A 27997-nucleotide genomic window follows, 5' to 3' on the forward strand; every position below is an offset into this window, starting at 1 on the left:
TTCAGAAGAAATTTTTTTATTAATAGGAGAGAGAGAGATTCTATAAAATATATAATACAACAGGGACCCTTTTCACCATCTTTGTAGTGTTAAAATCAATAAAAAAAATACAACAAACCAGCCTGCTGGTTGGAAAACACAAACAAATCATGATCCTTCATAAGATCATGTTTGGAGACATCTACTAGTGTAAAAGTATGCTGAATATGTATGCCCAAATCTGAGAACACCACCTAGCTTCTTACCTCTGGTGTTTGCACCAAATAACCATCAAATGGGTTTAGAACTTATAGCATATAAAACTTCCCAAAACTGCTACACCTATCCAGTTCCTTGAGATCTGTAATTACAAAATAATGGACAGAATAGGAGATGTCTGTATTTGGGAACATAATCCTCACTCGTTTCCTTCTCAAACCCCATTGGAAGAGAAGGTCAGAAGGGAGGGACCTCTGGCTTTCTCATCCAATGGGTTTTGAGAAGGAAACGAGTGGAGAGGAAACTTGGGAGTATGCAATTGAGATAGTTGGTTGAAGGAAAGAGACTGATCGCTCAGTAAACCATTTCTCCACAAGGGAGAGCCAGAGTACTACAGTCTAAATTGGACAAACACCAGTCAGACAGTGCTGAGGACTTTCTCCATCACCAGGTCTCCTTCAGTAGTGACTAGACTAGCACGGTCATCACAGAGAGGATCTGGTGCCTTGGGTCATGTAAGGGAAAAATACATTACAAAGTAGCGTTTAATTTTTTTTTAGTACTTTAAAGAAAATACCAATACATTTGTCCGATAGTTATTTATTCATATTTGTGAAAACTGTGCGGTACGGTCCTCCTCATGGCTCACAGCTCAGCCAGTGCTCCAGGATGACTGCAATATATTTTTAGAGTTAGTCCACAAGCTTCATTGCAGAGGCCTCAATTAAAATTAATCTTCACCAGTCGTAATGGCTCTCTATCACAACTTGCTCATAGACACCCACACACACCCTGAAAGAATGAAAAGTGGCAGAGTAAGACCTGTGTGTACGTTTGATGTATTACTATTGTGTGTGCGTGTACCCTTTCTGGTTTCTCACCTGTTACTGCGCAGTAAACCATTCAGGGATGTGGTGCCGTCTCTACTGACAAACAGTCGCAGGTTACTATCTGAGGAGGAAATAAACACACCAAGAGACAAATTAAACAGTACAAAAGAGACAAGTTATGTACAAAAAGAGCCCCCCCCAAAAATGTAGTGGACAAGTGAAAGGGCAGGGTGAGGTTGGGGCTCCATACCTTCAGTGTTACTTATGTCAGCAAAGTTCTGGCTCTGGATGATCTTTTCAACAATATCGTCGGCATCGATGCGGGTGTCATTCACCCAGGAGGGATGGCTCTCCACAAAATCCTGCTTCCTCCTGTCACAGGGTGGAGGGAAAAGGCCCAGTCAGGCAACAGTGGATAAACAGCAGTCATACAAATAGCAATAGTGTTCCACTGACTGTTCCACTCATTTTTTTTCATAGATTGTCAAAACAGACACATTGGGCTAAACACATCTGGTGAGTGGAAGGTCTTGCCTGGGGGGTCTGTTGGATGGCAAGACGGGCCGAGGGGGTCGAGGGGGTCTCTCTGGCCTCTCTCCCTCTGTTGGAGTGTCTACTGTCACACTGAGGCCCCCAGATATGCCGCTTCCTGTGGAGGTGTTCCTCCTGTGTGTGAGGTCAGACATACTAGAGGAGCAGGAGTGCTCTGTGCTGTAGCCTGGGGGACAAGACATTTACATTACAGACTTAGGTGCAAATACCAACAAACAAAAAAACCCTCTGGAGATGGAAGATGGGGAACATGAACCCACACCTGAGATCCTGCTCAGCTGGCTGACATAGCTGGAGTTGCGAGAGTGGCACGACTGGAATACATCCCCTGGGCTGGCTGCCTGGGTCTGGTCTGGCTCCTCTGGAAGACCTGACACCAAACAGAGCCACACCTCAATTAGTTACAGTCCCTCACCATGTGTCCCATACCTAGGTTAACTGTTTAGTGGTGATGGATTATCATAACATACCCACTGTTACCAGGTTTGAGCGGATCCATGTGCCCTGTCGTACCTGAGCTGATGATCGAGGGCCTGGGCTTCATGGACCGGCCCAGAGTAGTGGGCCGGTTAGGGGTTCCAGTGCCCTCCCCCTTACAGTCCTGCTGCAGGACATGGTCCTGGCCTGAGATGGAGATGGATTTGGCTGTGCTGGGGGCACTGCAAAAAAACATGACTGGTCAGTCCACATTATACTGTGCAATGTTAGGCTTGCTTGATGGGCTAATTGACTCCACATTGGGGGGTGCCAGAGTCACATTTTCTAAATGCATGACGATGAATGATAGATCAGAGATTTGAACATGTCAGGTCACTCACGTTTTAAAGCATGGATCTCCAGATAGGAGGGCCATCCCAATAGWCACCTTCAGAGAAGATCCAGACAAAATCTACTTTTATTACAATAAGAACATATAAAAAGTAGGACAGCAAGTAATGTTTGCACTAGCTACAGTATATCAAAGTTCAGCTGAGGTGCTGAGCATCAACAGCCCTGGGTGATCAGTGGGACGGGGGGTCCTTTACCACAATACAAAGTCACTAAGTATAAACTATATCAGTTGTTCTGCACAACCAAACAAAACCCAACCCTGACAAAGTCCCAAGGTCAATAGTCTTGACTCCTGCCCACCTTAGCACAGTCCCTTACCTTCAGTATGGAGTTGTCCTGCCTAGTATTCTTGGTGTCGTATCCCTCCAGCAGACAACAGCGGACTGCAGAGCCCGAGCCAGCGAACTCTGCCATGTTGAGGTCAGTAAAACCCAGCTGAGGGAGAAAGAACAACATTTACTTTCACTACAGTAGTTTTAAACCTGCATATACTGTGAGGTAGCCATGACATTTAGGTTTTCTAGCCCTAAGGGACTGGATGTAGAGAGACGGCTCCCGATTCTTAGTCCTCCTGTTTTTTTGTTTGAATCTCAGGTTATCCAAGAGTCTAATTTCCTTTTCTCCAGGTTACATTTCCTCAAAGCTATTGTTTACAGATGTGTGTATTTAAGGAAGCCCATTTCCAAAGAGGAAAGGGGTTTTATTTAGCTTAAGGAAATCCATAAGCATAGCGTGAGAAAACACAGGATGGGTCCCTGGCAACCTGAGAGAGTGCATCATCTATAAACTTTCCCCAGCTTTATTTGAAGTTCATTTACAATGAACAAAAATATAAATGCAACATGCAAAGTGTTGGTCCCATGTTTCATGAGCTGTAATAAATGATCTCAGAAATCAAGAGTTTATTTATCCTAAATGTTGTGCACAAATGTGTTAACATCCCTGTTAGTGAGCATTTCTCCTCGCCCAAGATAATCCATCCACCTGACAGGTGTGGCATATCAATAAGCTGATTAAACAGCATGATCATGACATACTGTAGGTGCACCTTGTGCTGGGGACAATAAAAGGCCAGTAAAATGTACAGTTTTGTCACAACACAATGCCACAGATGTCTCAAGTTGAGGAAAAGTGCAATTGGCATGCTGATTGCAGGAATGTCCACCAGAGCTGTTGCTAGATAATTGAATGTTCATTTCTCCACAATAAGAAACCTCTAATGTCATTTTAGAGAATTTGGCAGTACGTACAACCGGCTTCAGACCCACGGACCATGTGTAACCATGCCAGCCCAGGACCTCCACATCCGGCTTCTTCACCTGCGGGATCTTCTGAGACCAGCCACCCGGACAGCTGATGAAACTGTGGGTTTGCACATACAAAGTATTTCTGCACAAACTTTCAGAAACCGTCTCTGGGAAGCTCATCTGTGTCCTCATCCTCCTCACCTGGGTATTGACCTGACTGCACGTCGGTATCGTAACCAACTTCAGTGGGCAAACGTTCACCTTCGATGGCCACTGGAATGCTGGAGAAGTGTGCTCTTCACAGATGAATACTGATTTTAACTCTACTGCGTCATGTGAACGGGTAGTTTGCTGATGTCAACGTTGTGAACAGAGTGCCCCATGGTGACAGTGGGGTTATGGTATGGGCAGGTGTAAGCTATAGACAACAATCACAATTGCATTTTATCGATGGCAATTTGAATGCACAGAGATACCGTGACGAGACCCTGAGGCCCATTGTCGTGCCATTCATTCGCCGCAATCACCTCATTTCAGCATAATGCAAGGCCACATGTCGCAAGGATCTGGACACAATTCCTGGAAGCTGAAAATTTCCCAGTTCTTCCATGGCCTGCATACTCAGACATGTCACCCATTAAGCACGTTTGAGATGCTCTGGATCTACGTGTACGACAGTGTTTTCCAGTTTCCGCCAATATCCAGCAACTTGGCACAGCCACTGAAGAGGAGTGGCACAACATTCCGCAGGACACAATCAACAGCCAGATCAACTCTATGCGAAGGAGATGTCGCTCTGCATGAGCCAAATGGTGGTCACACCAGACACTGACTGGGTTTCTGATCCACGCACCTACATTTAAAATATATATATCTGTGACCAACAGATGCATATCTGTATTCCCAGTCATGTGAAATCCATAGATTAGTGCCTAATGAATTTCTCAAATGACTGATTTCCTGTAACTCTGTCAAATCTTTGAAATTGTTGCAAGTTGCGTTTATATTTTTGCAGTATAGTTTACTCAGCTTATACATAGTGCCAAAGTTGTAGCTTGTGTTTGTAGAAGTGGGGTGACTAATGTGAATGTTTAAAATGTCTTAACAGCAGTGTTGATGTGTGTTGACATCAGGCTACAGTAAACTGCAATGTGTTTATGGCTATAGGGTGGGATGCTCAGGAGGAGTGGACTCTTACCTTTGAATACGTTTTTCCTCCTTTGAGTTCCTGTAGTGAAAACAGGAAAAGGGAGATGACTGCTGAGCATTGGCAGTCTGGCACAGTTGGAGTGTGTGTGTTTAACACTGATCTATGATCAGATTACAGAGGCTACAGAGTTTACACTATCAGGGGTGTGAATAGTGAATGGAAAGATAAATAACACAGCGGTACACGCAGGAAATGGTAGTCCCTGATGTTCACAGACAAAGAGATAACAGCAAAGAGCTGTGTGTTGCTTAGACAGGTCCCCCAGAAGTCAGAGACAAACAGACCTTCCGCACAGAGACCCGACAGATAGCGGGATCCAGCACTCCAGTCGTGGGGTTGGTGCTCATTTTACACACAAAGGTAAACCTCTTCTTCCAGCAAACACAGTTCTCCTTAACCTCCTCTCTGTGGTACAAGAGGACAGGAATCAGAGCGGGCATGGCACTACAGTACAGCTACATCAACCTCAATAAACTGTTGTTAGTGTCAAGGGAGTTAATGACAGTCATTACTGTTTGAGTGGTCTCACAATAAGAAGTCACTAATTCGATAGCACATAAGACATCACTTGTGCTTTTGTCCTGACTCTTCAATGTTTTGCTCCAGTTTTAGTGAAAGCAAACTTGTTGAGGAAACGGTGAACAATAGCCTGTGGGCTTCTGTAAAAACAGAGTTCACATTGTAAATAGGCCAGTGCCTGACGTCACCCTGTCCGTCCATACATTCAGGGAAATGGCTGAGTATACAGAGAAGGACGGTTGATGTAAAAACAGTCCTGGTGATAATCTGTCTACTTCCCATTTTAACTCACTTAACACTCTCCCCTTCCCAACTGAACTGAATGTAACCATTGTCAGTATTACAGTCATGCCCCATGCCTGGACCCAGCCACTCAGAATGCACAGAAGCAACTCAAGTGAATCCAGGGCTTAATGTGGACTCTAGAAATAATGAATAACTTACAGAGCATGAGGAGCTAATGTAAATTTACAGGGCTGGATATGCATGACTCATCATCRCCAATGTAAACAAACAGCCATGGATACACCAAAACTAACAGCGCAAAAAAGTAGTGAGGTGGACAGATCAGCCTGTTTACTGTAGTGTGTACCTATTGCCTTGTGGGAGTGCTCAAACAATCAGGTATTACCAGACTGCAGCTGACATCCCCACAAAGCATACACAGTGAAACAACCATCCTTCAGTTAAAACCCAAACAACATTTAAGTGAGAAGGGTAAATCCATTTGAAAGCAATCACTTTTTGACAGCACCCCTTTTGATTTGAACGAAACCTTCCTTACATATTTAATTAACCATTGTATAAGTGCACAAAAAGTTACTTTCTGGACCTGATTGCCAAAACATTCTGGAAATAAGGTGCTCAAAGATTAAAAACTTAGCATATTCAACCATGAGACATCCATGTCACTGGAAAACATAAACTGTTGAGTTTGATATCATTTAAAACCTTACAGGGTTGTCAAACTATTTTATAAATGTATATATATATTTTTTTACATTTAACGTCAATGATCTAAAAACGCATAAATTCAGATGTTTTACATATTCGCATATGTTGGAGCTTAGACCCTATTTTACATCTAATGTTTCTGTGTTGTGTGAATATGGGTGGGTGTCAAGTTTTGGCTGACATTTTTTCAAATGGCACCATAAAGATAGTTGTCTTGAACAGGAACATCTGTTGTACATTATCTTGTCAATCCTCCATAGGACACCTATTGAAATCATAAGAAATATAGACAATAGAATAGAAGTGACCATTTAAGTTGACATTCGACAGTGGACCGGCAGTCATCTTTGTGGTAGTAATTCAATTTAAAATGTCAATGGTGTACCAGCTAAATTGCAGTGGTCTGAAGGGATAGGTCCATTCTATGAATTGTATTTATATTATGGAAATGACACCCACCCTGTATTCAAGAGCATGTTGTGTCTCAACCGATGGCGGGCACAACACAAAAACCTCAGATGTGAAAAAGGGTCTAAGCTACAACATATGTGAATATGTAAACAAAATCAGTGTTTACGCATTTAGACAATTGACTTAAAATTGTAAATATATTTTATTAAACGCGGTTTGTACACTTTTAAAATGATATTAAACTCAACTGTTTATCTTTTCTCGTAATGAAGACATGGATGTATCATGGTATGGTATGCAAAATTATTTAACTTTATCTCCTGAATGTTTTGGCATTCAGGTCCAAAAAGTAACTGACTTATTTGGTTTAAATCAAAAGGGATCCTTTCAGAAAGTGATTGAATTCAAATGGATTTACCCAGAAGGCAGCAAATGCAGCAGGCTTCCTGAGCAGCTGTACCAACAGAGACGTACCTGGGACTAGCCATAAGCACACTGTTTTAGAAATAAACACAGGGGAGTACTTCGGCACTTTGGCAAGCAGCAGAAAAGAAACTCACTGCCATAGAGGTTGGGTGCAAAGAGGCAGCATTTGCCCTGTGAATAGCAGTCAGTTAGCACATGGTCCCTAACCAGCTGACACATTTGACTATAGAGCTGCAGAGGGGCTTCAGTAGTGGTGCGTAGTGGTCCGGCTCCTTGCAGGGCACAGGGCCAGGGCATGTCTTCCTACTCCATGCAAGGGAGTAGCATCATAGGATCATCTGCTCAAAGAAATGTTCCAGGGGAGCCACGTGATGGCTGCAGTACCTCTACATCAGGGACAGCATGTTCCCAAATGCACACACAGCTTTTACCATGCAAACCCTGAATATCAATGTCACACTTTAGGCATACCAGAGACGGAAGAGGAAGCGAGACATCTTACTCGCTCCTTTTTTCTGGTTCATATACAGCCAATGAACTAAGCAGACCCAGCTGCTATCACATTGGTGCCTATGGGAGCACCACCCCTTAAGTGACCATTTTTGTCCAATGGTAAACGGCTGGGACATCTTCATTTATCCACCATCTTTGGGCATACTATCTGAAGTCACATGACTGATAGAGTGATACAATGCTGGACTAGTATAGGGCTGTACCCTCTCTGCATCAACACACAGCTAAAATGCAAGAGATGGAATCCAACCTTCCACATAGTGAATATAGAGGACTGTTTAAGTTGATAACGTTTTTCCCTTCTCTAGTATGGTTTCGGTTCCAAAACCAGCTATGGTGTGTTAGGCCAATTTGGCCAAATAAAATCCTGTTAACTTGAGAAACTGCTGCTTTGTATTACAAAAACAGATTCCAACTATTTGATTGGCTCTAAACCTTTAGTCATAGTAGGCCTATACAGACTCCAACAAATTGCATGTCTTTAAACCTTTGGTTCTACTTAAATGTTGTTTAAAATGCATTAGACATCCCCATTTCCACTCTTAATGATTAACCATGTACAGTCTATAATTGCAATGAAACACATTTTATGTAAGTATTCTAGTTCACTGCCATTTTAGATTTTTTTCCTCACATAGGTTCTTTATATAGTTGTCTCGGTTTTGCATTCCTTGGTTCTTTGCCACACACATACTTCTCAAGTTCTTACCAAGCGGGCCACGCTAATCACTGCCCACCCCCCTCAATAAGTCTCTGAAAACGTTCTCAGCCACATTCCATAGAGCAGGTGGCTTTATTAAAAACTGCCATGGCAACCACACATGCCTCAAATCCAACTACAACGTTGAATCAAAACAGGAGTGAATGAGTTAGAGCTCTGAGGGGAGAGAGGATGGTCAAAAATAGAAAACTGAAATATTACATTTACATACAAGTATTCATACCCTTTACTCAGTAGTTTGTTGAAGCACCTTTGGCAGCAATTGCAGCTTTGAGTCTTCTTCGGTATGACGCTACAAGCTTAGCACACCTGTATTTGGGAAGTTTCTCCCATTCTTCTCTGCAGATCCTCTCAAGCTCTGTCAGGTTGGATGGGGAGCGTCGCTGCACAGCAATTTTCAGATCTCTCCAGAGATGTTCAATCGGATCCAAGTCCAAGCTCTGGCTGGGCCACTCAACAACATTCAGAGACTTGTCCCGAAGCCACTCCTGCGTTGTCTTGGCTGGGTGCTTAGTGCTCTGGAGCAGATTTTCATCAAGGATCTCTCTGTACTTTGCTTCGTTCACCTTTCCCTTGATACTGACTAGTCTCCCAGTCCTTGCTGCTGAAAAAAATCCCCACAGCACGATGCTGCCACCACCATGCTTTACAGTAGAGATTTACTCCAGATGTGACGCTTGACATACAGGCAAAAAAGTTCCATCTTGGTTTCATCAAACCAGAGAATCTTGTTTCTCATGGTCTGAGTCCTTAAGGTGCCTTTTGGCAAACTCCAAGCGGGCTGTCATGTGCCTTTTACTAAGGACTGGCCACTCTACCATAAAGGCCTGATTGGTGGAGTGCTGCAGAGATGGTTGTCCTTCCGGAAGGTTCTCCCATCTCCACAGAGAAACTCTGGAGCTCTGTCAGAAAGACCATTGGGTTCTTGGTCACCTCCCTGACCAAGGCCCTTCTCCCCTGATTGCTCAGTTTGGCCGTGCGGCTAGGTCTAGGAAGAGTCTTGGAGGTTCTAAACTTCTTCCATTTAAGAATGATAGAGGCCACTGTTCTTGGGGACTTTCAATGCTGCATAAATTGTTTGGTACCCTTCCCCAGATCTGTGCCTCGACACAATTCTGTCTCAGAGCTCTACGTACAACTCCTTCGACCTCATGGCTTGGTTTTACTCATGTAAAAATATATTGACAAAAAGCATATCTCTCTCCAATTTTGAGCACACATTTCTTTACATCCCTGTTAGTGAGCATTTCTCCTTTGCCAATATAGTTCATCCACCTGACACGTGGCATATAAAAAAGTTGATTAATAAATCCTCTCTGGGATAGGCGTCCTGCCAGCGGGACGCCTGTCGACAACATCCGGTGAAATTGGAGGGCGCGCAATTCAAATAAATAATCATAAAAATTATGGATATTAAACATCTAGGTGTCTTATATCGGTTAAACGCTTAAATTCTTGTTAATCTAACTGCATTGTCCGATTTACAATAGGCTTTACAGAGAAAGCATGCCATGCGATTGATTGAGGACGGCACCCCATATAAAAATATTTTTCAACCAGCACAGACTTCATAAAATCACAAATAGCGATTAAATATTCATTTACTTTTTGAAAATCTTCCTCTGAATTGCAATCCCAAGGGTCCCAGCTACAACATGCATGGTCCTTTTGTTAGAGAAAATCCTTATTTATATCCCAWAAAGTCTGTTTAGTTGGCGCCATTGATTTGAGTAATCCACTCGTTCAACATGCAGAGAAAGGAATCCAAAAAGCTACCACTAAAACAAGTCAAAATACAGTTTCATTTAATCCTCAAATGTAATTCAACTATAATATTTCATGCAGAAAGAAGTATGTTCAATAGAAAAGTAAAATTAGCAAGTGCACGCACAGACTGATTTCCAACTCTGACTCCCAGTACCAAAACTAAATTCTTCCTCGTTTGGGAAGAAACAAGCCTGAAATCTTGAACAAAGACTGTTTGGGAGCTGGAATTGCATAGGACCCATAGCTTTCCATTGAAAGAGCATGGGCTCTCCCCCCAAAAAATTCTGGTTGGTTTTTCTTTGGATTTTCTCCTACCATATCAATTGTGTTATAGTCTCACACATAATTTTAACATTGACAAACTTCAAAGTGTTTTCTATCCAATGGTACAACTTATATGCATATCCTGGCTTCTGGGCCTCAGTAACAGGCAGTTTACTTTGGACACGTCAGTCAGACAGTAAGTGGAGAAAAATAGATCCTAGCCTGTTTAAACAGCATGATCATTAAACAGGTGCAGCTTGTGCTGGGGACAATAAAAGGCCACTAAAATGTGAAGTTTTGTCACAGAACACAACGCTAGATGTCTCAAGTTGTGGGAGCGTGCAATTGCTCATTTCTCTACCATCGTTTTAGAGAATTTGGCAGTGCGTCCAACAGGCCTCACAACCACGTGTAACCACACCAGCCCAGGACCTCCACATTTGGCTTCTCCACCCGCGGGATTACCTGAGGGGGGGTGCTGAGAAGTAGTTCTGTCTTTAATAAAACCCTTTTGTGGGGAAAAATGTATTCTGATTGGCTGGGCCTGACTACCCATGGCTGCACCCCTGCCCAGTCATGCGAAATCCATAGATTAGGGCCTAATTCATTTATTTCAATTGACTGATTTCCTTATACGAACTGTAACTCAGTAAAATCTTTGAAATTGTTGCATGTGGCGTTTATATTTTTGTTCAGTATATTTCAGGCAACAACAGAACAAAGGGAGTTCTGTACTCCCCAGGCCCTATGATAACACACAATCTCTATCAAAGACATGGGACCACCAAATCAGTCTCTGTGTCTCTGAGTAGACCTTGTTTCCTGCACTCGGGTTACAGAGATAAACCAGAGACAGAATTGCCAGATAACTCAAGCAGATAAATGGTCTCCATCCAATCTGTTATATAATCCTCAAAAATAGACTTAAGGGATGCACAGCATACCCGGCGGGTCTTGTATCATTGCAAGGGAAGTGGAGTGGAGGGCAACATTCTTTTTAACTCTGTTTATCAATGACGACAGATATAGGAGAAAAACATCCTGTGAACAGTAATCATAGTAAGGGTTATCATGATGATTTAGTTTGTTTTTGTGCTCTTTCAAAGGCCCTACACAGTAAAGAAGTTCAATTAGGTCTTTCTGCATCATATGGTTCTCTACAGAGCGCCTATCGGAAATTCCAGAGGAATGGTAAAGAATCTTAAAAAAATACAATAAAATAAAAACTAATAGCAGGAACAGCTACATCTATTGGTCAGAACCTGGTAATATCAGGATGTACGATGGGCCATAAACCTAACAACTTCAATGACTAATTTCTCTGAACATAAATGAAATTCACTGAGAACACATTCGATAGGATGAAGAAAGAATACGCCGAGCCGCAGCTCCATATTACTTGTCAGAGAGAATTGATACTGTATACACGTTGGGTTTGGATTGGCGTGGGGTGTGTGTATGTGGGTGACTTGACAATTTCTTTGGATTCCTCATGTCTTATTCATTGTTAGAAGTTTGGTCCAAATCAGATGTTAAGTACTATATTTATTGAATATTATATGAATCCTATCAAATAAAATAAGGTGGGGTGTTCTCTGGACATCTAGGACAAATACGCTGATGACCTCAGATTCAAGAGACATAACACAGGTCCCCCTAAATCTTGTTTTTGTGCGGCTACCTTTCATCTTTAGGTCAGTGTGTGAAGTCCCACACCCCTCTACCAAACACTGAAAGCCCCAGAGGAGCATCCCTTTCCTCCCCAGCCTACTCTAAAACAAACAAWCCCAGATCAAATACCGGAATCCTTTTGTGTTCCCATTTATATTACTAAAGTAAACAATGACCTAGGTACTAAACCAGAGGAGGAAGTTTAACCCTTAGAAACCCAGACCCAGTTTTACTTGCGTGAACATTAAGCCGTGGTTAGACTGCCCAAGGAAATCCCTAATAGCATTTCTAAAGAAAACAATTCAACACTCCTTGCAATAGTTATGCAATGTTTCATATATGTAACATCAGGTAGAAAGGGGTGCAAACCACCCAGTTTCAACAATATCTATTTCTGCATTGTGAACTGCTTGCACTAAAATGTAAACATTAATCATGAAATCTAACTCACTATATCTGAAACCCAAGTTATAAAAGCAGTATCATATATATTGCACAAGTTGTTTATCTTCAGTGTGTCCTTATTTGTGCACTGCAAAATGTCCATGCGCCCCATGTATGAAATACAAAAACCGCCAGAGAATACAGTGCTCACTCTATGCAAATATTAACAAACAATACTTTTCAGAAAATGGTAATTGTTCAACCAGTCTGACTTACAGTATTCAAAACTTCCCACCCACATTGGTGTCTGTCAGATTTGTTACAGTTAAGGGCAGTTTGCTCACTTTTTTCGTGTGTAAATTGGGACCCATAGACAGTTAAAAATCAACTATATCATGTAGATGTTTATTATTTGACGTGATATACAAACAATGTAATTGTATATAAAGCATCATAAAAATGTTGGCCCTTAATCATGACTCTCAGTTCATTACACATTTACACATTATGTTACATTACAGCCTTATTCTAAAATTTATCAAATTTAGACATTTTTGCAAATGTATAAAAGAAAAAAACTGAAATACCTTATTTACCTAAGTATTCAGACCCTTTGCTATTAGACTAAAAAAATGGAGCTCAGGTGCATCCTGTTTCCATTGATCATCCTTGTGATGTTTCTACAACTTGAGTGGAGTCCACCGGTGGTAAATTCAATTGGACATGATTTGTAAAGGCACACACCTGTCTATATAAAAGGTCCCACAGTTGACAGTGCACGTCAGAGCAAAAACCAAGCCACGAGGTCGAAGGAATTGTCCGAGAGCTCTGAGACAGAATTGTGTCGAGGCACAGATCTGGGGAAGGGACCCAAAACATTTCAACAGCTTTGAAGGTCCCTAAGAACACAGTGGCCTCCATCATTCTTAAATGGAAGGTTGCAACCACCAAGACTCTTCCTAGAGCTGGCCGACCAGCCAAACTGTGCACTCGGGGGAGAAGAGCCTTGTTCAAGGATGTGACCAAGAACCTGATGGTCACTGACAGAGCTCCTAAGTGGATATGGGAYAATCATCTCTGCAGCACTCCACCAAATCAGGCCTTTATGTTAGAGTGGCCAGGTGGAAGCCATTCCTCAGTAAAAGGCACATGACAGCCTGCCTGGAGTTTGCCAAAAGGTACCTAAAAGGACTCAGACCATGAGAAACAAGATTCTCTGGTCTGATGAAACCAAGATTGAACTCTTTCTGAATGTCCTTGAGTGGCCCAGCCAGAGCCCGGACTTGAACTCTATCATCTCTGGAGAGACCTGAAAATAGCTGTGCAGTGATGCTCCCCATCTGACAGAGCTTGAGCGGATCTGCAGAGAAGAATGGGAGAAACTGCCCAAATACAGGTGTGCCAAGCTTGTAGCGTCATATCCAGGAAGACGCAAAGCTGCAATTGCTGCCAAAGGTGCTTCAACAAAGTGCTGAGTAAAGGGTCTGAATACTTATGTAAATTTGAAATGTCTAGATTAGAGGGAGAAAAAAACGATCTAATCCATTTCAGAATAAGACTAACGTAACAAAATGTGGAAAATGTCAAGGTCTGAATACTTTCCGAATGCACTAAGTAATTTGACCAAGGCGTCTTCTGTACAAGGGAGTTTTGTTTGAACATTAACACGTGAAGCTTGCGGTACGGTTTTGTAAGCCTAAGGACCTTAGTTCATATTAGCAACAAGAAAAAAGTGGTTAAAATTGATACAACTTTTATAGGGTTATTGTTCCCACCCGGCCATGTTATTGTTCCCACCAGGAACTATGGCGGTCTGCTTGAAACATGTAGGTATTACAGACTCGGTCAMGGACGACACTTGACAGTTGGTCCACGCATGCTTTGAGTATACGTCCTGGTAATCTGTCTGGCCCAGCAGATTTGTGAATGTTGACCTGTTTAAAGGTTTTGTTCACATCGGTACCGAGAGCGTTATCAGTCATCCAGAACAGCTGGTGCTCTCATGCATGTTTCAGTGTTGCTTGCCTGAAGCGAGCATAAAATAAATTTAGCTCGTCTGGTAAACTCTTGTCACTGGGCAGCTCGCATCTGTATTTCCCTTTGTAATCCTTAATAGGATGTAATGCTAGGGTTGCACAATTCCCTGGAACTTTCAATAAAATGTCCTGGTTTTCCAGAAATCCTGGTTGGAGGTTTCCAGACATTCTGCTTATCCTCCAARAATGATTTCGGGTAAAACAGGGAATATATTTTAAGTTCCTGGAATTTTGCAACCCTACCAATGACTGACATAAATCCAACAATGTTAGACATGCTTTGAAATTATTTGTACACAGACATTGTTTACTAACAATGCAGTAAAAACCACGTTATGCCGGGTTAAGGGTGGTATGAGGCATTTAAAGTTAATATTATGACAGCCGTTTGGTAATAGTTTGCTATATTGCCCATGCGGCATGCGCACAGCGAACACAAAGCAACATTTTACCTTGATGAAGTTGCAACAAAGTCTCCACCGTCCAACAATCTCAGCTTGCAGAACAATACACCGTTCACGAAAGGCACAGCAGTCAGCTCCTCCAATGTCAAATGTGTCTGAAACTTGAATTTCTTCTTTTTCGCAAAAAAAGCCATCGAAGGGTATTGTAATGGACCTGTAAACAATGACAAAACGATTTAGCTGATGGCAACGGTTAGAGATTAAAACAGGCTACACTATTTATTCAGCCTATTAAATTCGAAACAGATGTGGTGACTATAACACATTGAAACAATCTGATATGACTTATCACTACAAAACATTGGTTACATACCTTGAGACCGACCACAGTGTGTATTGGCACCTCGCAACTTTTTCTTCTGTGTGCTTGATGCGATGCTGACTCAAATGCTCTTGACTAACTACTGACCAGTCTTGAAATCTTGGAGTACAATACATTGTAGAACAAGCAACACATTTGTCAGGCCCTTTTCTGTTCAAACAGCCTCTAATTATTTTATCATTACATTTGTATCTCTTTTCCACATATCGCAAGCTAAAGCTTGGAAAAAATGCAATTGACATGCCACCGGCAACCCACACAGTAAATTGGTTATGGTTCTTATACTGAACGACGAACCAATACCAAAATTGCTCAATTAGCTCCGCCCCTGGATGCTTTCGCGTCACTGATCGTGTAGGCTGGTGCTTCCATCGACGAGGTGAATACGACCCCTTGTGGCTATGCATAAGAGGTGGAGAGGTACGTCTCAGGACGATAACTGTAACCATCCGCTCAGTAGCCTATGTCTAATCAGTGGTGTAAAGTACTTGAGTAAAAATACTTGAAAGTACTACTTAAGTAGTTTTTTGGGGTATCTGTACTTTACTTTGCTATTTATATTTTTGACAACTTTTACTTCACTACATTCCTAAAGAAAATCATGTACTTTTTACTCTGTACATTTTCCCTGACACCCAAAAGTTCTCTTTACATTTTGAATGCTTAGCAGGACAGGAAAATTGTCAAATTCCCACACTTACCAAGAGAACATCCCTGATCATCTACTGCCTCTTATCCAGGGGACTCACTAAACACAAATGCATTATTTGTAAATTGTCTGAGTTTAGGAGCCTGGCTAACCATAAATAAAATGAAAATTGTTCTGTCTGGTTTGCTTAATATAAGGCATTTGAAATTACCTTTACTTTTGATACTTAAGAACATTTGAGGATTTACTTTTGATACTTAAGTATTTAAAACATAATACTTTTAGACTTTTATTCATGCAGTATTTTACTGGGTGACTTTTCCTTGAGTGATATTCTGTTAATGTATCTTTACTTTAACTCAAGTAAGACAATTGAGTACTTTTTCCACCAGAATGGAAGTAAGTGTGTGTGTGTGTGTGTAAAAACCAACCTCTAAAACACACATGTTCTTCTCATTATGCTTAGACAGGTTTTAGTTATTGAACTTTCTCCCTCTGTCATTCTGTAAATAAGGATATGTCATATGGATATGTCTGATATGTCTGACAGATGTATAAAACCGAGCACATAGCCATGCAATCTACATAGACAAACATTGGCAGTAGAATGGCTTTTCTGAAGAGCTCAGTGACTTTCAATGTGGCACCGTCATAGGATACCACCTTTCCAACAAGTCAAATTTCTGCCCTGCTAAAGCTGCCCCGGTCAACTGTAAGTGATGTTATCGTGAAGTGGAAACGTCTAGGAGCAACAACGGCTCAGCCACGAAGTGATACTGTAGGCCACACAAGCTCACAGAACGGGACCACCAAGTGCTGAAGCGCGTAAAAATCGTCTGTCTTCGGTTGCAACACTCACTACCGACTTCCAAACTGCCTCTGGAAGCAATGTCACCACAAGAACTGTTCGTCGGGAGCTTCTTGAAATCGGTTTCCACGGCCGAGCAGCTGCACACAAGCCTAAGATCACCATGCACAATGCCAAGCATCAGCTGGAGTGTTGTAAAGCTCGCTGCCATTGGACTCTGGAGCAGTGGAAACGCGTTCTCTGGAGTGATGAATCACGCTTCGCCATCTGGCAGTCCGACAGACGAATCTGGGTTTGGAGGATGCCAGGAGAATGCTACCTGCCCCAATGCATGGTGCCAACTGTAAAGATTGGTGGAGGAGGAATAAGGGTCTGGGGCTGTTTTTCATGGTTCGGGTTAGGCCCCTTAGCTCTAGTGAAGGGAAATCTTAACATTACAGCATACAATGACATTCTAGAATATTCTGTGCTTCCAACTTTGTGGCAGCAGTTTGGGGAAGGCCATTTCTTGTTTCAGCATGACAATGTCACCGTGCACAAAGCGAGGTCCATACAGAAATGGTTTGTTGCGATCGGTGTGGAAGAACTTGACTGGCCTGCATAGATACCTGACCTCAACTCCATCGAACACCTTTGGGATGAATTAGAACGCTGATGCAGCAATGTTCCAACATCTAGTGGAAAGCCTTCCCAGAAGAGTGGGGGCTGTTATAGCAGCAAAGGGAGGACCACCTCCATATTAATTCCCATGGAAGGCCAAAAAGATCATCAAGGACAACAACCACCTGAGCCAATGCCTGTTCACCCCGCTATCATCCAGAAGGCGAGGTCAGTACAGGTGCATCAAAGCTAGGACCGGGAGACAGAAGCTGTTTTTCAATCTCAAGGACATCAGACTGTTAAATAGCCATCACCTGTACCTTAGAGGCTGCTGCCCTATATACATAGACTTGAAATCACTGGCCACTTTAATAATGGAACACTAGTCACTTGAGTGATGCAAAATATGTCAACATTATTAATCTCATATGTGTATATACTGTATTGTTTTCTATTCTACTGTATTTTAGTCTATGCCACTCCGACATTGCTCGTCCAAATATTTATATATTCTTAATTCCATTCCTTTACCTTAGATTTGTGTGTATTGTTGTGAAATGTTTAGATATTATTTGTTAGATATTGCTGCACTGTTGGAGCTAGAAACACAAGCATTTCGCTACACCCGCAATAACATCTGCTAAACATGTGTATGTGACCAATACAATTTGATTTGGAATGAGATGTTCGACGAGCAGGGGTCTACATACTTTTGGTCATGTAGTGTACATTATTCTTATAAGTTGGTCAATTTGCTCTCGCCTTGCTAAAACAATAATTATTAAAATGCCTGTGAAGTTACAGGTGGCAGAGAGATCCTAAACAATTAAAGGGCTGCCCTTTTCAGTTTCATTGGAATGCTCATTGTGATGAGGTCCTGCTAGCACTGGGCTTGCACTGGAATCTAGGTATGCCAAAAAGCCCTGGAACTCCAAATTGGTATCCCTGAAGCTTGCCTGTCGAACTATTATTGTCCCAGAGTTATTGCAATCTCTAAAGATGTTATTGCCTAAGAGGTGCCATGTTCTTTAAATAGAAAATATGTACCGAGACTACCGACCATAAATTCTCATCAGAACTCATGTTTGACACTTAAACATTAACACTACACTTTTTCATATGGTACTATTTACATTTACTGAGAATAGTTTTTGGGTACAGATTATGAGGGGTTGTCTTTTAATGAAAACACAACCTTTTACAGCAGTGGGCTAAATCAGGGTCACACAGTGTTTCTTGGTAGTCTTAAACAAATCTACTTTGAAACAGAAGTATACACCTCACACACATGGTTGTGGGCTTAAAAAAAATAAGACACCTGTACCATATCAGATATAGTTGAAATGTGTTCAATTTTGAGTTTGCATCCCAATGTTACACTTTATATACATCACAGAAGACTGAAATACAACAAAACCGTTTGACATAGAAACACCAAATGTTTGGCTTTTTTTTTTTTTTTATGAATATTTTTTCATAATTGACATTATTGACATTTCACCCATGAGGCCACTAGGTAATTTAACTGCAGGGAAGGGCTACCCATGTCAATAGACCAATGGGTTCCATAAAACGTATTCTGCAAAACATGTTATTACTGTTTATATAATTACCTGCACTTGTCTCTGTTAATTATCTGCAGCACCTCTCTGTGTTTTCTACTTCCACACTCCATAATTTGTGCATACCCTCAGACTGGACCACTAACAAAATNCCAAAAAGATCATCAAGGACAACAACCACCTGAGCCAATGCCTGTTCACCCCGCTATCATCCAGAAGGCGAGGTCAGTACAGGTGCATCAAAGCTAGGACCGGGAGACAGAAGCTGTTTTTCAATCTCAAGGACATCAGACTGTTAAATAGCCATCACCTGTACCTTAGAGGCTGCTGCCCTATATACATAGACTTGAAATCACTGGCCACTTTAATAATGGAACACTAGTCACTTGAGTGATGCAAAATATGTCAACATTATTAATCTCATATGTGTATATACTGTATTGTTTTCTATTCTACTGTATTTTAGTCTATGCCACTCCGACATTGCTCGTCCAAATATTTATATATTCTTAATTCCATTCCTTTACCTTAGATTTGTGTGTATTGTTGTGAAATGTTTAGATATTATTTGTTAGATATTGCTGCACTGTTGGAGCTAGAAACACAAGCATTTCGCTACACCCGCAATAACATCTGCTAAACATGTGTATGTGACCAATACAATTTGATTTGGAATGAGATGTTCGACGAGCAGGGGTCTACATACTTTTGGTCATGTAGTGTACATTATTCTTATAAGTTGGTCAATTTGCTCTCGCCTTGCTAAAACAATAATTATTAAAATGCCTGTGAAGTTACAGGTGGCAGAGAGATCCTAAACAATTAAAGGGCTGCCCTTTTCAGTTTCATTGGAATGCTCATTGTGATGAGGTCCTGCTAGCACTGGGCTTGCACTGGAATCTAGGTATGCCAAAAAGCCCTGGAACTCCAAATTGGTATCCCTGAAGCTTGCCTGTCGAACTATTATTGTCCCAGAGTTATTGCAATCTCTAAAGATGTTATTGCCTAAGAGGTGCCATGTTCTTTAAATAGAAAATATGTACCGAGACTACCGACCATAAATTCTCATCAGAACTCATGTTTGACACTTAAACATTAACACTACACTTTTTCATATGGTACTATTTACATTTACTGAGAATAGTTTTTGGGTACAGATTATGAGGGGTTGTCTTTTAATGAAAACACAACCTTTTACAGCAGTGGGCTAAATCAGGGTCACACAGTGTTTCTTGGTAGTCTTAAACAAATCTACTTTGAAACAGAAGTATACACCTCACACACATGGTTGTGGGCTTAAAAAAAATAAGACACCTGTACCATATCAGATATAGTTGAAATGTGTTCAATTTTGAGTTTGCATCCCAATGTTACACTTTATATACATCACAGAAGACTGAAATACAACAAAACCGTTTGACATAGAAACACCAAATGTTTGGCTTTTTTTTTTTTTTTATMAATATTTTTTCATAATTGACATTATTGACATTTCACCCATGAGGCCACTAGGTAATTTAACTGCAGGGAAGGGCTACCCATGTCAATAGACCAATGGGTTCCATAAAACGTATTCTGCAAAACATGTTATTACTGTTTATATAATTACCTGCACTTGTCTCTGTTAATTATCTGCAGCACCTCTCTGTGTTTTCTACTTCCACACTCCATAATTTGTGCATACCCTCAGACTGGACCACTAACAAAATTGGCCTTGATCTTGCGTAAAGGGCGCAATGGAATGATACAGTGGTGGGTCGAGCAAATTACGTTACGGAGTAGGGAAAAAAATACATCGTAGGAGCCAATGAAATAGGTCTGTTTTTAAAAGGGAGTGGTTTCATGGGTTTCTATAACACAACGCACTTCCTTACCGGCATTTTAGTATTAACACGCGAAGTTAAACAGTCTTTGGTGTACTTACTAGCTATTTATTTATTTATTGTGGAACGTGTTTACCTTTACTTTAAATATGCTTGGCCTGTGCCTTTATGTGCCTGTTCCAAATTCGGATGCGACTGAATTCGAGTATTTTGAGTCCAATGGACTACCATCGGAGTTGAAATCGCTCTTCAAATTGAGTGTGTTTCTACCTTCACAAGAGTTTTCTACTTATCGGAAATGGAGAAAGGTAAAACTTGTAGTATATTATTTTACTTACATGTCTTTATGCTTCGGTGGGGTTCACATCACGTTTTACATTTTGACTGTTGGATTTGGCTATTCCTCAAAATTACACATTTTTGTAACGATCATGCTGTCGTAGTTTCCTGTAAGTACAAACCCCTTCTTCCTGTACTCGCGGTTTGTCACGGTTTCCACTAGTTACCACAGTCAAAGTGGCCTATAAAGTAAAAATTCATAACTAAAATGTCCTTTTTGGTCTTAATTTAAAGTTAGGCATAAGGTTAGCAGTGTGTTTACAGTTGGGTTTAAAATTACTTTTAAAGAAATGCATTTTATAAATGGGCGGCGTTTATGACTTTGGCTATGCGTTTGTCAAAAGGAAAAGTATAAACGGAATCTTTGGGACGTCCCAACTCACGTCATTTAAAACGGTACGGATTGGGATAAATTTAGGGTAAAAGTAGGGGTTAGGTTAAAGATAGGAACGTCCCAATGATCCCAGATAGCACTAACCTCAAACTCTACACCTACCCAGTGCTCCCATGCAATTTAGTTCACCTATCTGAACATAATGTTAAACATAATGACATAAGGATGCTTAATATATTAAAAAAATTAATTACTTCATGAAGGTGTTTAAGTTAATTGAATAACTCAACTATTTATCTTCAAAAGATCAAATAGTGCATAGATGGATTATTATTGTTTGGCTACACATTGATGGTTCCTAGGGCTTGCAAATTAAAACTATTGGCCTGCAAGACCCTCTTATTGATATAATCAATGACCTGGAGCCCTAAACCATCAGATTCAGGGTTGCAAATTAGCTTGAAGAAATCACTGGAAGATGATGGAATGATTAAATAACTGCATGCAAGTCTTGGCTGGAGCTTCAAGACCCCCAAGACTGTTTGACCCACTTATCATAGGCAAGGCATGGTGTTGATTGCAGAGTTTGGTGTTGTGGTTAGAGCCTTCATGTCTTCAGGGGTGGGTAATAGTGCCTGGTACATCTATCTATATCCTGCAAACTCACACTAAGCCTGTCTACCTGGTCTAAAATAGGGCCGGTGTTGATATTTGATTTACTGTATTGAACTACAGTATGTGACAGTGTTCCCATAGAGTACATTCCTTCTATCCAGCCGTATGTCACATTTGACAGTGAATGTAGGACAGGTTAGCCTAGATTTGAGTCAGCATGCTTTCAACATATGACCTTTGTGGTCTTTGCCTCTCAGAGACTTTGCTGAAATGGTTTGTCGTGACTGGACATTAAGGTGATGACACCATCGAGAATGAAATTATTCACACTTTACCCTCCTTCCAGGTGCTTACAATACATTCCATTAGTATTGTCCACCTCCAGAAAAGCCCCCAGTCTAGGCTTTACTACAGTTGATTGATTTTCAATGGGCCCCTCTATAATGTCTGATAATAGAAAGCAGGTCAGTGTGCCTTGCCACTGTTGTCGACCATTTGGTTTTGTTTGCCTCTGCAGAAAGTAGTGAAAAGTGCAGATAAGGACCTGAATGGGCAGATGGTCTTTGAGGAGTTCGTGAACTATTTGCAAGATCATGAGAAAGACCTGAAACTTGTCTTCAAGAGCCTGGACAGAAGGAGAGCTGGTATGCAATTATCCACAAATCAGCTGTTACAGTTTGGGGACATGCCTTAGCTACCACACAATTCAAATGTTTTGTTCCGATTTAGGTGGAATTCTGATTGGTGATGAATTGTCTTCTTCCATTGTGATTCAGGTAAAATATATTCTAAGGAGATCATGGAGTCACTCCAGGACCTTGGTGTTCACATATCACAGCAGCATGCCGAGAAGATTCTACAAAGGTAAGATATTAGGATGGAGCAGTGTTCCCTTAAGATTTTGGTCAATCTTGTCGGTATATCTTTTGTTACCAGTTTGATTCACATTCTCAAGAGTTTATGGTTTTGTTTTCATCTTTGTCAATAGCATGGATAAGAATGGCACAATGACCACCGACTGGAATGAGTGGAGAAACTACCCTCTGCTACAGCCCAAAGAGAACAACATCCCTGAGATCACCCTCTACTGGAAACATTCCACGGTGAGAAGGGTGGTTAGGACGGGGGGTGTGAACTAGCTATCCAGCAAGCAGGGAACCATTCTATTTCACATTAATTTGAGTACACTCTGTATCCACTGACTTAATCCCTGAAAGTTCAAATTTGTGAATGGGGATGTTAATCCTATTACATAGATTAACACTGTGAATGGACGTGCGTCACCAGTTAAGTCTTATTAGTGTTTAAATAGGATAGGAACGCTCTGAATGTAATGTCATGATTTACATGATTCATGAATTACCCCCTTGTATATCAAATGTTGATTACAGTTTTAATTATTCCTTGTGTAAAATGTTTATTACGTTTGTAAAGTGCTAAGAGGACACTCAAATTATCCCCTCTGTATTCAGAACCACTTTCACAGGACAGTGTGTTCTTGGGAGGCATGCGGGTGGGGTAATGAAATACAGTATGTCTTAATAAGAAAAGCCAGCTTTAAATCTTAGTCTGTTTACCTCTCCTATGTGTCAAGAGCTACAGAACAACATTTGTAAGCCGAGCTGGGGCAAAATATATTCAGAAGCATTGCTTGGAGATGGGATGACCACCTAAAACAAAGGCCAAAGAAAATGTCCCACGGCATTCACTCAAGTCACTTTGGCCTGACCATCTCATGCCAGCAGTGTTACTCACACTAATATAACATGATTTTAATATCAACTTGGCGATCATGAAATAGTTTTCAGCTGGTGATTCATCCCTGGCATGGTAAAGCTTCAGGGGGATAGAGCCTGTACTCTGGCAGTGGCTTTGCAAAGGCACCTCTGTAGGGACTTGTACCCAAAGCTATGTCTAGAGTGGGGAGTCTCGCTGGCTGACTCAAATTGTCATTATGTAATACATAGCTTTTACAACAAGGGAACATGCACTCCATTCTATACCCTTATAATATCAGCAGTCTGAACCATGACATCAAAGCACAAGCGCCCTTATGTTCTCTCTGGTTTGATATAAGATTACAAAGAAATGTCCCAGAAATAACAGAGCAGGAAACAACAGAATTCAACTTGCTTCCTAACACAGAACATGAAGTAATCACTGACCTAAAGCCTCATGACCGGTGACCTATGTTTTGAGGGATGAGGGCAGACACACGCTGCACATTTCACTGTCAATACCACTCTTCCCTGTCCCAACATCTAGATGAAAGGTTTGTGTATACATGGGGCCTTAAAAATCACACACACCGAAAAATGTTCAGTCACCCCRTTTTTTTTTAATAGCTTGACTATATTTATAATTGCAAACTGCTCTTAGATAACTCCAATGTCTTTTGGGCCAAAAGAGAAGCTAATAGTGTATAATAATACTCATGTTCTATATCTTTCTGCTCTCTGTAGCTCTTTGATGTAGGTGAGAATCTGATGGTGCCTGATGACTTCACAACAGAGGAAAAACTGACAGGAATGTGGTGGAGGCATCTGGTTGCAGGCGGAGGTGCAGGAGCAGTGTCCCGAACATTCACCGCCCCCTTAGACCGTCTCAAAGTACTCATGCAGGTAAGAAGCCCTTGATCTACTGTCTTAATAGATAGTATGACAGCCCTGTATTCCCAACAACAGTTTGAGTCCTAGTAATGGTACATCTAGCCCTCAATTACCTATTCATTGATTACCTAAGAGCCATACATGGGTTAATGAGTACGTAGATTAGTGCCAGAACAGAGGGCAAGAGTCCTGGCGGCTGTTCGTTCCCACTGGCTCATTCAGCTGACCGATGTTAGTGACTAAGAGCCAGCACATCGTCACTGGTGAGTTGTGATTGGAGAGATTAGATCTGCTTTTACGTGATAGCAATGTGGGGATCAGTAACCCCTGATTGGCGTTAGTGGTTTGAAAAAGTCGTCTAGCGTCATCTTTGTGTTGGTACAACTGATACCAGAACATGTGACTTGTTCCACACTGATCCCCCCCCCCGTTGAGCAAATATGTTCACATTCTCAAAGCCTATGCCTGATAACTGAAGAAATGTTATGAGAATAAAAGGCCCGACTTTCATGTWAATCATTAATTGGCGTCAATGGAAGATGTGCATGAAAATTTGAGTTAAGCACACAGATCTCAATTCAGAATACGGCCCTAATTGTGTTATTGTTCATGTGACTTCTGTATGATAAACATTGATATTCTTTATTTGTCAGGTCCATGGTTCCAGTAGCAACAACATGTGCATCATGAGTGGGCTCACCCAGATGATCAAAGAAGGTGGGATGAGGTCGCTGTGGAGAGGGAACGGAATGAACATCGTCAAAATTGCACCCGAAACTGCCATTAAGTTCATGGCTTATGAGCAGGTACTTGCTCCTATATTATTTTCTTAATTTAGAGAATTTCTATTACTCTTTTTAAAATGATATATAAACCATTATTATAATTCCTTAATCTCAATTTCTGATGTAAGGACCAAGTTCATGTTCTAACCAGTGTCTGCCCCATCTTATTTTCTCCCCTCTTTCCTTTCAACTGAAAAAACTCTCTGGCACAGATCAAGCGTTTGATTGGCAGTGATAAGGAGACACTTGGCATCCTGGAGCGTTTTGTAGCTGGCTCTATGGCTGGAGTCATTGCTCAGAGCACCATCTACCCCATGGAGGTGAGCAGCCATCAATCATCCCCCCTAGCATAGACCTGGAATGATTACATCTATTATTGTTGTCAGGATATAAAGGACAAAAATGCATGATTGATTTGCAAATAAGTTAGTAATGCCTATGTTTTCAATCTGATTACATGCCACCTGATAGATTTTCATAGTCTTTCATTTCTGAACACAAGGTTCTGAAAACACGGCTTGCCTTGCGAAAGACTGGTCAGTACTCTGGCATCTCCTACTGTGCAAAGAACATCTTTAGGAGAGAGGGACTGGGTGCCTTTTACAAGGGCTTTATCCCCAACATGATGGGCATCATCCCCTATGCTGGAATCGACCTGGCTGTGTATGAGGTAAGAAGAGACCCGGATATGACTTTACAAAGCTGTTTTCACTGCATTGTATGCTCCATTTGGAATTCTCTGACTGTTCTTTTTTTCCACAGACATTGAAGAACTCCTGGTTAGAAAAGTATGGCACCAAAAGTACTGACCCGGGAGTGTTAGTTCTGCTTGGCTGTGGCACAGTCTCCAGCACCTGTGGTCAGCTGGCCAGCTACCCCCTAGCCCTGGTCAGGACCCGCATGCAGGCACAAGGTGAGACCTTTAACAATACACCTAATTTACACTGCTTATATTCTTTCAAATATATTAAATCTTCCTTATTTTATTGAGATGCAGTTATAAATAACTACCAGTTTTGCTGTTCCTTTGTATTCATCTTTGGCGCTAATGCTGACTGTGTGCCATGTCTCTCCTATAGCCATGATGGAGGGCAGCCCACAGATGACAATGTCAGGGCTCTTCAAACAAATCATTCAGACAGAAGGGGCCACTGGCCTCTATAGGGGCCTGGCCCCTAACTTCCTGAAGGTCATTCCAGCTGTCAGCATCAGCTATGTGGTGTACGAGAACCTGAAGATGTCGCTGGGAGTTAAGTCGCGATGAGAAGGTGACTCACGACATCTGAATGATTCAGCTTTGAAAGCTGTGTGTGTGTGTGATCCCTCCGAGTTGAGGCTCTGACACTTGAGGAATCTCTGACACTTGAGATTTGTGGAGCCATCTCATTCTATGAATGCCAAAAGATGGAGTAGAACAAGGGACAATAGAATGAAAAGAAACGGTATCAACTCTGTGAGCTGAAATGGAGGGGGGCGGCGTCCCTCAATATTGCTATTTCTACTATTATTTAATAGTTTATTTTAGAAGATCAATTGTTGAATTATTACCAGAATTTGACAATGAATGTTGGTTAGCAACTCTGTAATTGGGGACCAATTATTGCTGTTGCCAGTTTGTGGTTTAGTGCCTCTGTAATAATGTTCCTGTCTCTCTTTGGTTTCACTCAGTAAATTAGGCTATGCAACAGTGCAAACTGCACCAGACTCATTAAGTAGAAACTACTTCAGTTATGCCCAATGCACAACAAATGTTTTTGACTAACATGATGTATTCAGACATTTTCCTTAGCATTAATGGGTTTTCTGAGTAGTTACTGGCTATCCCCCCCACATTTGCCTGATATGAAAATGATATTCGTTAATGTTCCTTGGATATAAAGAATTGGGAAAAAGCACGTGGTGATTATTTCCCCTTCTCACTTGGTGCAGATAGACAATTTATAAACACTGCCATTTATTTTTGTTTTTTATTGTCTGGGTATGACAGTTAAGAATGGCATGTCTGTTTTTTGTTCAGAACATAGCACTAACTGGCTTTATGTTCATAGGTTTGATTGTTATGGATAACTAACTGAAGAGCCATATTATGTACAAGTATTGTGGGTGTGTTTGCATAAGAAGCCAATGTGATCTTATTTTGCAATGTTAAAGAGCATATATTTGTAAATGTTTTCAATGCAAACCATGCAATAAATGATTGCTTGAGTCCATCCTGCATATTTTCACTTAATATATAACTGTAATAGTTTGTCCGTTTACATTTAGTTGTTTATTATGGAAATGCACAATAATTACTTCTGTGTTGAGTGCAAATCTCTGTATTTGAGCTCAAGTCAAGATCAGGAGAGTCTTGGTTGTCAGGACACTTAATCAATGTCTTTATACCTAAAACCAAATATGATTTTAGAGCTTTGAGAAGATCGATGAGTAATACTAATGCACTTTAATTCATGCTGGAGACACATTTGAGTGTTTTGCATTAACTTTAGATTGAAACTGGGAATTCACTTCAACTTTTGTAAATAATAATTGAATTATAAAAATTTTAAAAAA

At 41.1% G+C, this 27997-nt stretch overlaps 2 protein-coding genes across 6 annotated transcripts; one reads left to right on the plus strand and one right to left on the minus strand.

Moving 5' to 3' along the window:
• LOC111974615 (early estrogen-induced gene 1 protein) lies at positions 1-21217 on the minus strand. 5 transcript variants are annotated; one of them, XM_070446972.1, is made up of 13 exons: positions 21101-21215; positions 15312-15419; positions 14987-15152; positions 5153-5273; positions 4857-4886; positions 2730-2846; positions 2399-2445; positions 2094-2239; positions 1843-1950; positions 1563-1746; positions 1279-1400; positions 1080-1149; positions 1-990 (listed from the first exon to the last, which is right to left on the minus strand). In XM_070446972.1, exons 3-13 carry the CDS (start codon positions 15130-15132, stop codon positions 936-938), a joined length of 1146 nt encoding a protein of 381 aa, XP_070303073.1. In that variant the 5' UTR covers positions 15133-15152; positions 15312-15419; positions 21101-21215; the 3' UTR covers positions 1-935. The 5 variants fall into 5 exon arrangements, with proteins under 5 accessions (XP_070303073.1, XP_070303074.1, XP_023858257.1 ...); XM_070446973.1 differs by lacking the exon at positions 15312-15419; XM_024002489.2 differs by lacking the exon at positions 21101-21215 and having other exon boundaries at positions 15312-16156.
• Positions 20776-27987, plus strand: LOC111974614 (calcium-binding mitochondrial carrier protein SCaMC-2-A). Its single transcript, XM_024002487.2, has 10 exons — positions 20776-21070; positions 22568-22694; positions 22827-22914; positions 23039-23153; positions 24513-24671; positions 25313-25465; positions 25657-25764; positions 25947-26114; positions 26207-26357; positions 26524-27987. Exons 1-10 carry the CDS (start codon positions 20912-20914, stop codon positions 26706-26708), a joined length of 1413 nt encoding a protein of 470 aa, XP_023858255.1. The 5' UTR covers positions 20776-20911; the 3' UTR covers positions 26709-27987.
• The last annotated feature ends 10 nt before the right edge of the window (positions 27988-27997 follow it).

This window comes from Salvelinus sp. IW2-2015, linkage group LG15 (assembly GCF_002910315.2).
Source record: "Salvelinus sp. IW2-2015 linkage group LG15, ASM291031v2, whole genome shotgun sequence".
Classification (NCBI taxonomy): Eukaryota; Metazoa; Chordata; class Actinopteri; order Salmoniformes; family Salmonidae; genus Salvelinus; species Salvelinus sp. IW2-2015.